The sequence below is a fragment of the Vicugna pacos genome, chromosome 13 (assembly GCF_048564905.1).
Source record: "Vicugna pacos chromosome 13, VicPac4, whole genome shotgun sequence".
Taxonomy (NCBI): domain Eukaryota; kingdom Metazoa; phylum Chordata; class Mammalia; order Artiodactyla; family Camelidae; genus Vicugna; species Vicugna pacos.
Genome location: NC_132999.1, coordinates 67,294,500 through 67,309,587, shown reverse-complemented (window position 1 = coordinate 67,309,587; position 15,088 = coordinate 67,294,500). Strand labels below are relative to the sequence as shown.

The 15,088-nt window shown below is 47.8% G+C and overlaps 2 protein-coding genes across 13 annotated transcripts in view; one reads left to right on the top strand and one right to left on the bottom strand.

The window, feature by feature from the left end:
- LOC102539029 (tyrosine-protein phosphatase non-receptor type 11-like) overlaps nucleotides 1–1,082 on the top strand; it is a 26,237-nt gene extending 25,155 nt beyond the window's left edge. Inside the window, exon 14 of the mRNA XM_072975689.1 lies at nucleotides 563–1,082. Coding sequence (XP_072831790.1) covers nucleotides 563–626 — 64 coding nt within the window. The 3' untranslated portion in view covers nucleotides 627–1,082. The remainder of the gene's footprint in view (nucleotides 1–562) is intronic.
- C13H1orf159 (chromosome 13 C1orf159 homolog) overlaps nucleotides 1–15,088 on the bottom strand; it is a 21,161-nt gene extending 6,073 nt beyond the window's left edge. For 9 of the 12 annotated variants that reach the window (XM_072975690.1, XM_072975703.1, XM_072975694.1 and 6 more), the window contains exons 1-3: nucleotides 2,838–2,962; nucleotides 2,678–2,766; nucleotides 1,103–1,178 (exon numbers count right to left, since the gene is read on the bottom strand). In XM_072975690.1, coding sequence (XP_072831791.1) covers nucleotides 1,103–1,178; nucleotides 2,678–2,749 — 148 coding nt within the window. In that variant the 5' untranslated portion in view covers nucleotides 2,750–2,766; nucleotides 2,838–2,962. Of the gene's footprint in view, nucleotides 1–1,102; nucleotides 1,179–2,391; nucleotides 2,597–2,677; nucleotides 2,767–2,837; nucleotides 2,963–14,244; nucleotides 14,519–14,957 lie in introns of those variants that run through there. The other 3 variants (XM_072975691.1, XM_072975692.1, XM_072975693.1) reach the window with 3 other exon arrangements.

The window sequence follows — 15,088 nt, the reverse complement described above, 5'->3', positions numbered from 1 at the left end:
ATTTATTTATTTTTTAGAAAGCAATTAGTCTTGCTGTGATTTTTCTTGGTAGAAGTGGAGGGGATTTAGAAAGAAACTGCGTTTCAGGAGACGATGACTGGTCTGGGGGACAGCAGGTCCCAGTCCTGTTCATGGTCCTTGAGGGCCATCCACCTGCTGGGCCAGATCCTGGATTCTCCCGTTCTCCTCCCATATCTGGCTCCAGCTCTCCCAACTAACGCTTCCATGTTCTCTGACACTTCTGACTTGATATCACCAAGAACTAAAAGCGTCCTTTTCCAGAAGCCCCGAAAGCCGAGGCTGGACAACTTGAGGTGAACTCAGGGACGTCACCTGCTGCGTGTGGGCCCCTCAGAAAGTTCCCACAGCTGTCGCCCCTCGGTGGGAAGCCACCTGCAACACCCCCGCCAACATGTCAAACGGGATGGCCTGTCCCAGGACTGAGGGCCAGTGAGACGGGGACCTGGCGCTTTTCTGGGTCTCCTCTGCTTGTCTCGTCGTGTTTTCTCTTCCCTTTGTGGAGCTCTTATCTCACAACTTCTAACCCAGTTTCTCTCCACAGCTACCAACCTGGCCTTTACTTTAATGTGAAACGTGCTGAAGGTAAAGTTCCAAGTGGGGCCTGAAGGAAACCAGAAGACGTCGCCTCTGACGTGAGAGACAACCCCCGATGGGAGACGCCCTCCCTGAACCAGGAGGCAGCGGGACTCAGGCGAGCTCGCTACCATTCCCCGCCTTCCTTCAAGGCCCGTGTTGCATTCACTCGCCCCAAATGCCCCTGTCCAAGCTGATGCGCGAGCACCAAGGCCCTGCTGCTCACCCAGCCACCCCCGTGTCATGCACGCCTGTACACATTTGTGTGCTTTGCTGTTACTCTGTCTTACGTCAGCTTGTTCTCAGGTCCAGCTCAACAGTCTTGCCTGCCCACAACTCCCACTGCCCAGGGCACTGTCTCCCCACGGGGTCCTGCCTCCACCATCCAGGAAGAGGGAGGAGGCCTCACACAAGGCCCCACCACCCTCACTGCCTCTGTTGCCCCTCCACCCCTCCTTCCTGAGGGTCTGTGTGCCCCCTGCTCACATGAGCTCATGCCAAAGCTTACCTGGGCCACACAGGCTTGTGCCTGGGCAGGTGGCATTGGCGTCCGCCATGTCCATACAACACTCAGGCTGCTGACCCTGGAGGGGAAATGGCAGTGAGTTTCCAGACCCCACGGCTGGGCGGCTAGTGCAGGCCAGGCAGGCCAGGCAGAGGGAGGGTGGCGTCCATGAGGGGGCTCCTCTCAAGCTCATCGCAACGCCGAGGGCTCCAGCCTCTTCTAGTCAGCATCAGGCCTGCCAACCCAGAGCGAGGTAAGGACGCACAGTCACACCTGACGGATGCTCCCTGGTCTCCCCAGCAAGTGTTTGATGACTGAATAAACAACTAAAGTGTCCTGCTGGACCTTGGCATCTGGACTCCCAGAGCTGGGAAGGAGACTCCCTGGGGCCCACCCAGAGATTCTGGCCATGGGTCTGGGCTGGGAGCAGCCTGGTGGGCAGGGGCAGTCCTGAGGGCCTCCCACCCTGCAGGTGCCCTGTCGTCTCCTCCCCACTCGCCCACTCGGGGCCTCTCTCACGTGGGTCTCCTGGGTCCCAGGCAGAGCTGGGGCCTCTTGTCCTGTGGGCCACAGGCAGGCACAGGGCGGGCACTTCAACTATGAAGTTATTTATGTTAGTTGCCACTCGCAGATGGATGGTGGCTTTGAAAATGGAAGGGCTAAGCTGCTAAGCCCTGCTCAGCACCAACTCTAGACCCTTCCTGAAAAGGAAGCACATGCATTTCTAGACTATGGTGAAACAGGGAGGTAAACCCAGACCCCCGGTCCCTCTGGTGAGAGGCCTGGGCGGCCAAAACAGTGTGTCTGCTCTGCACTCCGACCAAAGAGCCTGCCGTCCTGGGTGCTGCTATGATGTTTCTGCAATTCTACAGACACCTCTCCATCAGGGGTTTCCAGCTTGGCCCCCAAAGAGGAAGCGTCTGGCCTAGGGCAGCATTTCGAGGGGTGAAGGCATGCCTGCCGGGTCCATGTGCTTACAGACCAGACACGGGGGGCCTCGAGGGGGCTTCCAAGGGCTCTGCTCCATGTGCTCCTCCCAGCTGAGCTGGCGGGAACACGGTGACTGGCAAAGGGCATCTAAGAGCGACTGAGGAACTGTCGGAGCACACTGGTGCGGAGGCCGAGCCCAAGAGGGACACCCAGCTGTCCCGGCCCCAATCCTGCAGAGGCAGAGCTGCTGGAAGGGCCACCATCCTGGAGGACAAGCATTGAGTGTGCGGACATGGCCCCCTGCCCCCCGCCCCCCAACCACCACTCAGAACACCCGTGTCCCAGCTCAGGAGAGCCACGACCTGGCTGCAGTGCACCTAGAGCGCACATCTGTCCCTCGCCTGCCCTGTGGAGACCCTATTCCAGCTCCAGCGAGTGGTCCAGTTGGACAAAGAGAGAAAGGAGGTTCCTGCAGGCAGAACAGACCAGGTACCAGCATGGGGCCTTGTCTGCTGCCCTCCCTCCGACCCCGACAGTGGGCAGGGCCAGCATCTCTGGGGCCGGGGCAAGGGTGACGCCTAAAGGAAGGGTGAGACCCCCGGGCAAAGAGCCCACCTGCAGCCCTGCCGCCATGAGGCAGGTGCTTACCACACTTTCTGAGGACTTGCTGGCAACTTCCACCAGGAGACCGGCCAGGAGGATGGCGCGTTGCGGCACCATGTTCCGGAGCACAGGGTCTGCGGGAGAGGGCACAGATGTCGCCTTCCCAGCAGGGCACCAGGCCGGGGCCGGGGCAGAGGACCCTTACCTGGCCCTCCTGGCCGCGAGCTGCAGACATCCAGGCCCTCAGGCGTCGAGGCAAGGGTGCTGAGCACCAGGGAGTCAGGGTCCCAGAGCCCGGCAGACCCTCAGTCTAAGGCCTGCAAACTGAGGTTGATGGGTGAGGCCCCACCGCTGGTCAAGCGAAGCCAAACCAGGTCAGGGCCTCGGCCTCAGGGGCTCAAGTTCTGACAGGACTGCCCAGAAGGAGCCCCTAGGGCCGGGGCCAGAGAGGCTGGGCAGACTCACTCCCTCCTCTACCGCTTTCAGCTGCTTCCTGGAAGAAGGACTGAGGGGAGGGGTCTGGATGCCACTTTGCATCTCGAGCACATCCACCTGCTCGCCCTGCTGTCATTATGGGAAGGGTGTGAGCAACGTCAGGCTGGGGGAGAGGAGCCAGGGCGCAGGCAGTGCTGGGGCACAAACGCTCTGATCGTCCGTGGGCACAGAGTGCAGACAGGCAAATGGGACCACAAGGGAAAGACACCTCCTAACACGAAAAACACCTGAAACTTGACAGCCCACGCAGCTCAGGGTTCCTGGTGGCGTACAGAACGCGGCTCAGAGAAAAATGCACCAACCTTCACAGCCCCTGAAGGAAATCGTTAGTCAGGTTTCTGACAGATTTCTCACCTGCAAGGTGGTAATCACAATTATCTGTCCCGAACACATAAAGGTCACCTCTAAAAAGACTTTACGTGACGACGTAGGGCATGAGCAGGGAACAGGGTCAGGTCCCAGAGACAGCTTCTCACATGTCTGAAAAGTATGCCCTGAGGCTGGGGGATGAGGAGCTGTTCTGGCTCCACTGGCCCAGGGCCTCGGGGCCCTGGTGCTGAGCAGGTGGAGGGTGAAGGCCAGGGTCCCAGGGTCACTGGCTTTATGCCAGGTCAGTCCAGTGCTGACGGAGGACGCTGCCCCTCCCCACCCCCATCACGCCGTCCCATTAAAAACACAGGCTTCTCCTGCTGCACCTTCTCTACTACTGATGTCACGGACGCACTGACACCTTCGATTCAGGAATCAGATCTCAACCAGCACCTCCGTCTGCCACCCAGTCAACACTACTGAGTATCGTTTACATACCGCACCACTTAAAGAGTCCAAACCACGTGGGACGCCCCCTCCCTCAGCCCCTGGCCCAGCCCCTGGGCTGCCCTGCCTCTGTACATCAGGCTGTGTCTTCCAGGCTTCAGGCGAGCGGACCACACTGCACACACACACCCTGTGCCTGGCTCCTTCCCTTCCCATGGTGATCTTCAGATCGTCCACTGGGGCCGGACGGTGTCTGTGGTGAGGATGTCCTAGACCCAGTGCTGCGACGGGCCGGGGCGGTGTCCACATTTGGTGACTGGGTGATGCTGCAGGGATGTTCTTGTGCCCACCTCTGCATGGACACCAGTCTTCCTTTCTCTTGGATAAATACCTAGGCCCGGAACCACTGGGCCCAGGTGACCTTCTGAGAAGCTGCCCACCTGTCTTCCAGTGGCGGCCGTGTGTACACCCCCACCAGCACGGTACACGGCTCAGCTGCTCCAGCCTTGCCAGCTCGTGGCCTCGCACTGGTGGGCAAGCAGCGGGTCCTCCTGGATGTTTCATCCTGCATTTCCCTGGTAACCAACGACAGTCAGCATCTCTCTTCTGCTTCTCAGCGTACACACGTCTTCCCACCTCTCCTGTGACATAACCATCCGCACCTCTGGGCCACCTTGTTCAGTCAGGTTATCTATTATTATGTGCTAGTTCCTCATGTGTTGTCAGGTAAATGCACTGCAAACATTGTCTCCCATCTGTGACTTGCCATTTCATTTTCTTAAGGGTATCTTTAGGAGAACAAATGCTTACATTTTGATAAAATTGAATGCATTGGTTTTTTTCTTTTATGGTTCTTGCTTTCTGCATCCTAAGGAATCCCTGCCTTGACCTCAGGGTCACAAAGATTCCCTGTGTTTTCTTCTACAAGTTTTATAGTCTCAGTCTGTATATTGTGAACTGCTTTTGCGAGGATGGTGTCAAGCAAAGATCAAGGTTGTCTCTTTCTCTATGTACATCCAGTTGCTGCAGGACCATTCATTAAAAAAACTTTCCTTTCTATGTTGAATTATCTCGACACCTTTGTTGGGAATCAGCTGTCGTGTGTGGGTCTATTTCTGGACTTTCTATTCTATTCCACTCACTTACGTGTCTTTCCTTCACCAAGGACACATACTGAACCTCAACTACTGAAGCTTTACAGAGAGTCTGACACCTGGTGGAGTAAAGCCCTGCTCTGTTTAATCACTTTGACAAGTCTCGGTCACCGGCATTCCATACTTCAGAATCATCTTGTCATGACAAAAGAGCCTGCTGCAGTTCAGATGGATAAATGACGCTGTAACAACATGAGCCAGGCCATCTTCCAATCTGTGAACATGCTACCTGTCTCCAGTTCCTCAAGCTGTCTTTCGTTTCTCTCGGCAATGTTCTGTGGCCTTTAGTGAAGAGACAGTCTTCCACACCTTTTGTTAAACTCATTACTAAATATTTTATTTTTTGTTACTTTGCAAAAAGAATTAGATCTCTAATTTCATTTTACAATAGTTTGCAGTTAGTATATAAAATGCAAGTAAAATCTGCACATTAACCTTAATTTCTGAGATTTTGCTTAATTCACTTAAGAGTTCTAGCAGTTTTTTGTAGATTTCTTAGGATCTTCTATGTAAATAATCATGATCTTTGCAAACAAATACAGCTTTCCTTCCTTTTTTTTTTGAAACTTGTTTGAGGGCACAGCAGTTGTAAACTAAATAGGAATCCATATTCTGCTTCTGATGGGTGTAGCTCTGTACAAACATCAATCGGGTCAGGATGCCTGGGAGCACTGCTCAGACTCTCCATGTCTTTACTGATTTCTTTAAGTCTTTTGTGCTAACGATTGGTGAGAGAGAGAGACTGGTGAGAGAGAGAGACGTTAAGATCACATATGATTGTGAAACTGCTTATTTCTTCCTTTAATTCTGTCAGTTTGCTTCGTTTGTTCTGAGGCTCTGTTACTTCGTTTGTTCTGAGGCACATTCATAAGCGATACGCTTTCCTGATGAAACAACTCCTTTATCATTAGAATTTCCCCAGTATCTTTGGTAATACTCTGTATCTTGAACCTACTTTATCTGACATTAATTTAGCCACTCCAGACTTCTTATGCTGGTTGTATATATACACATTTTGCATCCACTTATTTTCAATGTGTGTTTTTTATATTTAAAGTGAACCTCCTATAGGCAGCACGTAGTAGGGTCTTGCTTATTTATCCAGTCTGATAATCTCTACCTTTTAACTGGAGAGTTTAGTCCATTAACATTTAGTGTAATTATCACTGTGGCTAGACTTAGATCTACTATTTTATTATTTGCTTTCTGCTTGTTCCTTGTACATAAAAGACTTTATCTTCTAGAGCAGTTTTGGGTTCACAACAAAATTGAGCAGGAAATAAGGGAGGTCTCCTACACCCAACACCCCTACACAAGCAGAGCATCCCCAGCTGTCAAAGTCTTGCCCCAAAGAGGTACCGTGATGAACCTACGCTGACACGTCACTGTCGCCTCAAGTCCATGTTTACATCAGGGCCGCTCTCGCTGTTGGGCTTTGGCAAATGCATGACTCTACAGCTGGACTTAGGGCTGCTGTTTTATAATTTATTTCCTACTTGTCCCGCTGGTGTTTCATTCCTCTCTCTTTCCCATCTTATATTATTTGAATATTTTTTGAAATTCCCATTCAATTTATCTTTTGGTTCTTTAGTTACAATTCTTTGTATTATCTTTATGGTTGTTGCTCTAAGGACTGCAACACACATCCCTGCTGTTTCACAGCCTGCTCAGAACGAGGATGGAGGACGTCATGCAAATGCAGACCCTGCAGGTCCACGTGCGTCTACTGCTCTTTATGTTTCAGTTGTCATACGTGTCTCATCTGCATGCGTTACAAACCCAAGATTGGTTTTGATTTTTCTTTAAATATGTATCTTAAAGAAAACGTTTCCCCAGGCATTTACCCTCTGTGATGCTCATCACTCACTCATAAGGACTAGAGTTTCACTCCAGCACCATGTGTCTGCAGCCTGGAAAACCCTCCTCTGGCACTTCTGGCAGCAGACAGTTGAAGGCAACAAATTCTCTTAGTGTTCCTTTTTCTGAAGACATCTGTATGTAACACTCACTTGTGAAGGGTATAGAATTCAATGTTGACTATCTCTCTTTCAGCACTTTTAAGGATGCAGCTCCACTTGCTTCTGGCATCATCATTCCTGACAGTAAGTTCATGGTCTCTGCAATGCTGCGTGTAATCTGTTGTTTTTCTCTGGCTGCTTTCAAGATTTTTAAAGTTAATCTTACAGTTTTTCAATAATGTGAAAATGATGTCTAGGTGTGTTTTTGGTGATATTTATACTGTTTGGGATTCACTGAGCTTCTTAAGTCTACAATTTTACTTCTTTCACCAAATTCGGAAAGATTCTGATCATTGTTCTTCAAGCACTTCTGTCTCACTGTGTCCCCCGCCTCCCCTCTGGGCTCTGTAATTACTCATGTGTTGGACATGTCACACTGTCCCATTGGTCCCTAAGGGTCTTCATGCTTTTACCCCAATCATTTTCCCTGTTTTTCTGTGGACTACATGGTTTCTACCTATCTGTCTTTGGAATCACTGTTTCAGTCAGTAAAGGAGATAAAACAGAATTGTTTAAAACTTGATTCACCAAAAAAAAAAAAAAAAAAAGGAGGAAAGAAGAAACAGAGAAACAGATGGAAAAACAGAAATCAAACATCAAGATGGTAGATTTAAATCCAAATACCCTAATAATTGTACTAAATATAAATGGACTAAATATTCCAATTAAAAAGTAGAGATTAACATCACCAACCATTAGGGAAATGTAGCAAATATACTACTCCACACCCATAAGGATGGCTACTATCAAAAAAACAAATAACAAATGTTGGCAAGGATGTGGAGAAACTGAAATCCTTGTCCATTGCTGGTAAAAATGTACAATGGTGCAGCTGTGATAGAAAATGGTATGGCAGGTTCTCAAAAAATAAAACACAAAATTACCATATGATGCAGCAATTCCACTTCTGGGTGTATACTCAAACTGAAAACAGGGTCTTTAAGAGATATTTGTACACTTGTGCTTATAACAGCATTATCACAAAAGCCAAAAAGGTGGAAGCAACCCAAATATCCATTGACCAATGAGTGAATAAACAAAATGTGGTCCATCCATACCATGGAATATTATTCAGCCTTAAAAAGGAGGAAAATTTGACATCTGCTATAACATGGATGGCATTATGCTAAGTGAAATAAGAAGTCACAAAACGGCAAATAATGCATGACCTCACTTATATGATGTCTTGAGGATCACCAAACAGTGGGGCCAGGGGCTGGGTCGGGGGCAGGGGTGTGGAGTTCGTGTTTAATGGGGACAGGGTCTCAGTTTGTTGACAATCAAAAAGTTCCAGAGACGGTGGTGAGGGTTGTACAACATTGTAAATATACTTAATGCCACAGACTATATACACTCAAAAACAGTTAAAGTGGTTAAGTTTTATGTTATAAATATTTCACCTCAATTAAACAAATCAGGAAAAAATGAAATTACATAATGCATATGAAGTGTCTCAATCAATGGTCATTATTATGGTTATATTAAAAAGTAGAGATTATCAGACTGGATAGAAAGCAAGACCAAATGACATGTGCTTTATAAGAAACAAGCTTTAAGCATAAAGACACAAACAGACTGAAAGCACAGGATGGAAAAGGGAATCCATACAAACACCGAGTGTAAGAACACTCATGTAGGTACACTGCTGTCAGACAAAGGATACTTCAGCAAGATTACTGCCTTAGAAAAAAGAGGGACCTTTTGCAACAATAACAGAGAAAATTCATTAAGAAGATAAATTCATCTTAAGTATGTATGCACTTAATAAAACTTTTCCAAAGACATGAAGAATAAGTTGGCAAAACTAAAAGGAAAAGACAAATTCACAACCATGATTAGAAACTTTACTACCCCTCTTTCAATAATTGATGGAAAAAATACACAAAAAAATAGTAAAAATATAAAACATTTGGGCAATATTATCCACTAACTCAACTGATAATTATAGAACATGACTTTCAACAAACATGGAATACATATCCTTCCTAAGTGCAAAGTATTCACTAACACAGACCATATGCTAGACCATAAAACAAATGTCAATGATTTTCAGAGTCAAAAATCACAGAGTATATATTTTCTGACTAAATGGAATTATATTAAGAAGCAATAACAAAAGATATTTAGAAAATCGCCAAACACTTGTAAATTAAACAACAGACTTCTAAATAACTCATGGATCAAACAAAGGAAATGCCAAAATATTTTTAATGGAAAGATAAAGTGCAACATATCAGATTTTGTGTAAGAAGCTAAAGCAGTGTTTAGAAAGAAATTTATAGTTTTAAATGCCTGAATAAGAAAAGAAGACAAGTGTAAAATCAATGATTTATGCATCCATCTTAAGAAGACAGAAAAAGAAGAGTGAACTAAACCCACAGTAGGCAAATGAAAGGAAATAATAAGAGTGGAAATGAATGAAACAGAAAACGAACAAAAATTTGAGAAAATAAGCAAAGTCAAAAATTGAATCATTGAAAAGATTCATAAAATTGATCAACCTCTAGCAAGAAGAGTCAAGAAAAAAATGTAATGTCGGGGGAGGGTGTAGCTCAGTAGTAGACAGCGTACTTAGCATGCGCGAGGTCCTGGGTTCAATCTCTAGCATCTCCATTAAAAAAAAAAGAAAGAAAAGAAAAAAATGTCAACACAAATTATCTATATCAGAAATGAAAGAGCAGACATCACCATAAATCTTGCAAACATGGCAGGAAAATCAGTCAATATTATAAACAACTTTATGCCAATAAATTCAACAACTTAGATAAAATTATCATGTGTATTTAAATATACAAATTATTAAAAACGACACAAAATGAAGCAGAAAATCTGCATAGCCTTAAATACGTTAAAGAAACTGAATTCATCATTTTAAAACTCCCCACAAAGAAAACTGAATACAGATAGCTTTCCTGGTGAAATCTATCAAGTAACTGAGGAAGGGCTAGTGCCAACACCACATAAAGTCTTTCGGGAAACAGAGAGCGAGGGGACATATCCAAGCTTGTCTCCAGGCCAGCAAGCGAGACAGGCCAGTAGGACCTCGACAGAATTCCAGACAAGGACATTTCAAGGAAACAATGCGGATTAACATCCCTCATGAAAGCAGATCCAACAAGTCTTAACATTAGCAACCTGCATTCAGTGAAATACTGAAAGAGTGACAACATGACCAAATGAATTTCTTCCAGGAACAGAAGATTGGCTTAGCAAACAAAACCAGTCAGTTTAATCCACCACTTTAATAGACTGAAGAGGAAAAAAATCACGGAACCATTTCAGCAGAAGCAAAACCAGCATTTGACAAAGTTTCAGGCCCAGAATAACTCGCACAAATGACAGACAGAAGGAGACACCCTCAACCTGACAAAGACACCCACACACCCTGCAGCTAACGTCGTGTTAGCAGTGAAGAGGCCCAGGGTGCCTATCTGCTCAGCCTTGGCCTGTGCTCCTGCCAGTGCGGAGACAACAGAAGACAAGCCATAAAGATTAGAAAGGAAGAGCGATCCTGCCTTTGCACGCACGGCAGGACTGCTCACATGAAAAATACTAGGAAATCTTAAAAACCCACTATAATTTGTAAGTGAATTCAGCAGTGTTCCAAGGATATAAAGTCAACATATAAAGCAAATTGTTATTTCTATGTACTAGCAACAAGTAATTGGAAAATAAAACTTAAATATCATTTACAACGGCATTCAAAAACAATCTGTTTCTGGGGATAATTTTAATAAAAAATGTGTAAGACCTGTACACAGAAAACTATAAAACACTGCTGAGAGAAGTTCAAGATCCAAGTAATGGAAAGACATACATAGTGGCTTACACATCTCAACATAAACACACACACACACACACAGAGAACAATTCTAAAACTGCTTTATACATACACTGGGGTTGTGTATGTATATAATATAAATAATAAGAGTATGATGTATCCATTAACCCAAGTCAGTGGATTAGAGAACTCAATATTATGAAGATGTAATTTCTCCCCAAACTGATCTAGTATTTAATATAATCCCAATCAAAATTACAGCATGCTTTTTCTTTTTCTTTTTTTTTTTTTTAAGAGATTAACAAACTGATCCTAGAATTTACATGAAAATGCAAAGAACCTTGTCTGGCCAAAGCAATTTTTAAAAAGAACAAGGATGGAGGACCTACAGGATCTTACCTGAAGATTTACTGTAAAGTCACAAGACAGTGTGAATTGATGAACAGATAAACAGACAGAGCAATGTAACAGAAAAGAGAATCCAGAAACAGACCCTCACAAACACAGTCCAGTGATTTTTGACAAAACGCCAAAGCAATTCAGTCAGGAAATGAAAGTTTTTTCAACAAATGGTGCTGGGACAACTGGCTACTCACATGGAATAAAAAGTAAACCTGGACAAACATGACATGATGAATCAAGTAGAGACAGATCATGGAGCCAAACACAAAACTGAATCTATAAACCTTCTACAGTAAACTATCTTTGTGACTTTTGATTAGGCAAAGACTTTTAAATAGGATTCAGAAAGCACGAACCAAAAAAGGAAAAGAATTGATAAACTGAACTTAATATGAAAAACTTCTGCTCATTAAAATACACCATTATGGTGAATATAAACTCTATGCATTTGTCAAAACCCACATATATACATATCACAGAGAAGCGGCTTCAATAGATGCAAAAAAATCAACACCACCAACCAGGACGTCAGGGATCGCAGGCTGGAACGCAGACTGTGACCACTGAATCTACCTGTATCACAGCCTGTGCCACCAACACCCTGACAGGGACGGAAGACAGTGTTCTGACCGGAAACTGTAAGACCAATGATAAAAGGAAACTGAATATAAGCAGGGTCCATGAGCTGATGTGTGTGCTTCCCAAGGTGGGTGTACGGATGAACACACCCTGGAGTTGGATGGCAGTGGGAGTGCGGAGGTCACACGCAAGCACTGCAGTTACAGATGACAGACTCGCGGACGAACAGACTGCAGGCAATGAGACCCCAGCAGCAGTGCCCACCCCCACAGCCCCGGGCCTGGTTTCCAAACCCTGCTCTCCGGTGAAATGAACCAGCTCCCGAGAACTCGGTGATTCTAGGCTGAGGCAGAGACACAGGATGAAGTGAAGCTGGAGCAGCTGGTGGTGCCAGAAAGGAAGGACCGGCTCAAACGACGGGCGGGCAGGGGGCTGGGGAGCTCCCGGTGGCTAGGCTGACACCCCCATGACATCATGGGGACATCAGGCGCCTCTGATGTGAGGTGACCAGAGGGCCACCTCACCTCCGGGCTGCTCTTTCCAAAAACCCACAAACCCTGTCTAAACACAAGAAAACACATTCAACAAACCCCAAACCAGGGACAGTCCACAAAATACCTGAGCAACCCTCCTCAACAGTCACATCATGAAAAAATGGGGTTGCAGATGGGACCCAGGGCAGAAAGGGGCCACTGGGGAAGCAAGGAACCTGAAGCCTGGAGGCTGGGTAACAATCACGGAGCACTGTTCCATCTTAACTTCGACACGTGTTTGCAACATGTTTGCCTCAGTTTGCAACTTTCCTGTAAATCTAAAACTACTCCAAAAATTTTAAAGTTAATTTTAAAAAGACACCATTAGTAAAGAGTAGGCAAGTCAAAGAATGGGAGATAACATTCACTATATAACATCTGAAAAGACTCGTACCCAAAAGATACAGAGAACTTTACAACTCGAAAATTTTTTAAAAGGCAAAAGACTTGATCTGATGCTTCAGAAAAGAGGTCCAATTGGGCGCCACAGATGGACACATGTTCAAAAATTTGCATAACCTCGTCACACGAGACAACCCCAGAGGCCCACCCAAGTGCCATTCCAGGACAGGCATCCAGCTACCCACAGCCCAGTGCTCCATTAAAATAGGTCTAACACGGGCTCCACTAAGGAGAGGCGGCAGAAATCAGAACTGCGCCTGCTTCTGGCAGGGCAGGTCTGGGAAGGCTTACAAGGCCTCAGTCAGCCCAGGGAAGCTTAGACAAGACCTTGTTCCTCACAAATCTGGGGGCGGGGGCCCAAGGTCAAAGTGCCAGCAGACCCAGTGTATGGTGAGGGCCCTTCCTGGCCTGCAGACGTTCACTGTCCTCACGGCCTTTCCTTGGGGCAGAGCAGGGAGGGGAGGTCTCTCTGTCTTGTTATTGGGGCACTAATCCCACCAGGGCCCCGCCTCCTGCTGATCACCTCCCAAAGGCCCCACCTCAAGACATCACCAAGCTGGGGGCCAGGGCTTCAACACACAAACCTGGGGGGGAAAACAGACTATAAACCCACAACATGAGGGAACTTTCAGCGATGACAGAAACACCTTTGTCATGAAGGGTGTGCAGGTTATACAGTCGGATGCATTTGCCAAACCTGGTCAAATTGGACCTCTGCACTTCACTTATGTGAATTGTATGTAATCACTAACTGAATAAAAGCAATTCATTTCCTGTTTTAAAAATCTCATTAGAGCCAAAAAGCTAAGTAATTGGGTCCAAAAATTTCTATGAAGTGATGAAAAGTTTGGTGAGAATCTGAATTGTACTATGTGTTCCTCCACAACTCTCACTATTCCTTGGAAGAACTGGTTTCAGTGAAGAAGCCACTGTGATTCTCAACAAGGAACACATCAGGTAACTGGGTGGAATTACTCTGATCAATCAATAGGGGTTGGGTGCTTGCAGGACAACAGACTCTCCAACAGGAAGCCTCACCTGGGTGACCACTGCCCGGGTGGTGGACATGCAAATACTCAGTGCCCTCCTGGTGGCTGTGGCTGGAGAGAGGAGTGGGGCGGGGGATCACCAGATTCCAAGCTCACGTGTGCTGATCTTTCCGTTTCTCCTACTGTTAAGCACAACACAGGTGGGCCCATGGACCCCCAGCCCATCAGTGCAGGTACTGCGGGGCACCTTGGCAAGTAAAGGGCACCAATGTGAACCGTGGCCCTCCTCATTCACCTGCTTTTCATCCTAAAACTGCCATCTCGCGCTGACAGAGAATCAGTGCTGTAAACGACGGGACGGGATGCGAAGGACGCGTGTTGACGTTAACGGCGGACTCCTGGAGCCAACTGGGGGCTTCCTGGCTTTGGGGATGCTTAATTCTCAGTGCTGTGGTGACGAGTGGTCATTCTTCAAATGAATTACGAGACAAATCACAGCTTACCTTGCGGAACAGGGCGAGGCAGGGAGGGATTGGGAGGTGCCCTCGGGGGTCCTCGGATGACCACCCTCCGACGAGTAGTGCGCTGCGCGGGGTGCAGTGCGCCTGCGCCAGGGGAAGAAACTTCCCGGAAAATCCAGATTTTATTTTCTCCTAGGAGCTTCTAAAGTCACCGTGGCCGCCCAGATCCTGGCTGGGCACAGGCTGCTCGGCGGGAGCCGGGCCGAGGGCGGAGAAGGACGAGGCCCGGCGCTGCCCGCCCGGCACCGCGGCGACCCTGAGGAAGACGCGAACAAAAGGGGCAACCTGCGCTCAGCCACAAAGGAGCTGCCAACACGCTACCCTGGAAACGCTGTAGGAAGCGCGTCCGAACCCCGGCCTCGGTTAAACTTAAACTGAAACGTCAGTTAAATTGTCATGGTGACGACGCTCAAGACTCTGTTCGACAAGGCTTGGCACTTTGGTGGCGATAAATGCACTGAAATCAGGGGAACTTCAGGCGACGCCGGAGGCACGGACTCGCGGGCCCTCCCGCGGGGTCGGGGCGTCGGCTCCCCAAGGCGGGGTCCCGAGCCGGCGACAAGGCCGGGGAGCTCGGAGGGAGTGGGGCGGCCGGACCCCGCGCCCCGCCCCCGCCCGGCCCGGTGGTCCGCTCCCAGGGGCTGCCCCCGCCCCCGGCCCGCCCCTCGCCCGCCTGTCCCCGGCCCCTCACTCACCCCGGCGCCCTCCAGGGTCCTCTTTCGTACCCCCCGCCCTCCAGGCGGTCACGCCGCGCCCCCTGGGACTTGTAGTTTCTCTGCCGCCCCAACCCGGCGCTAGGGAGCTCGGCTCCTAGCCTCAAACTACA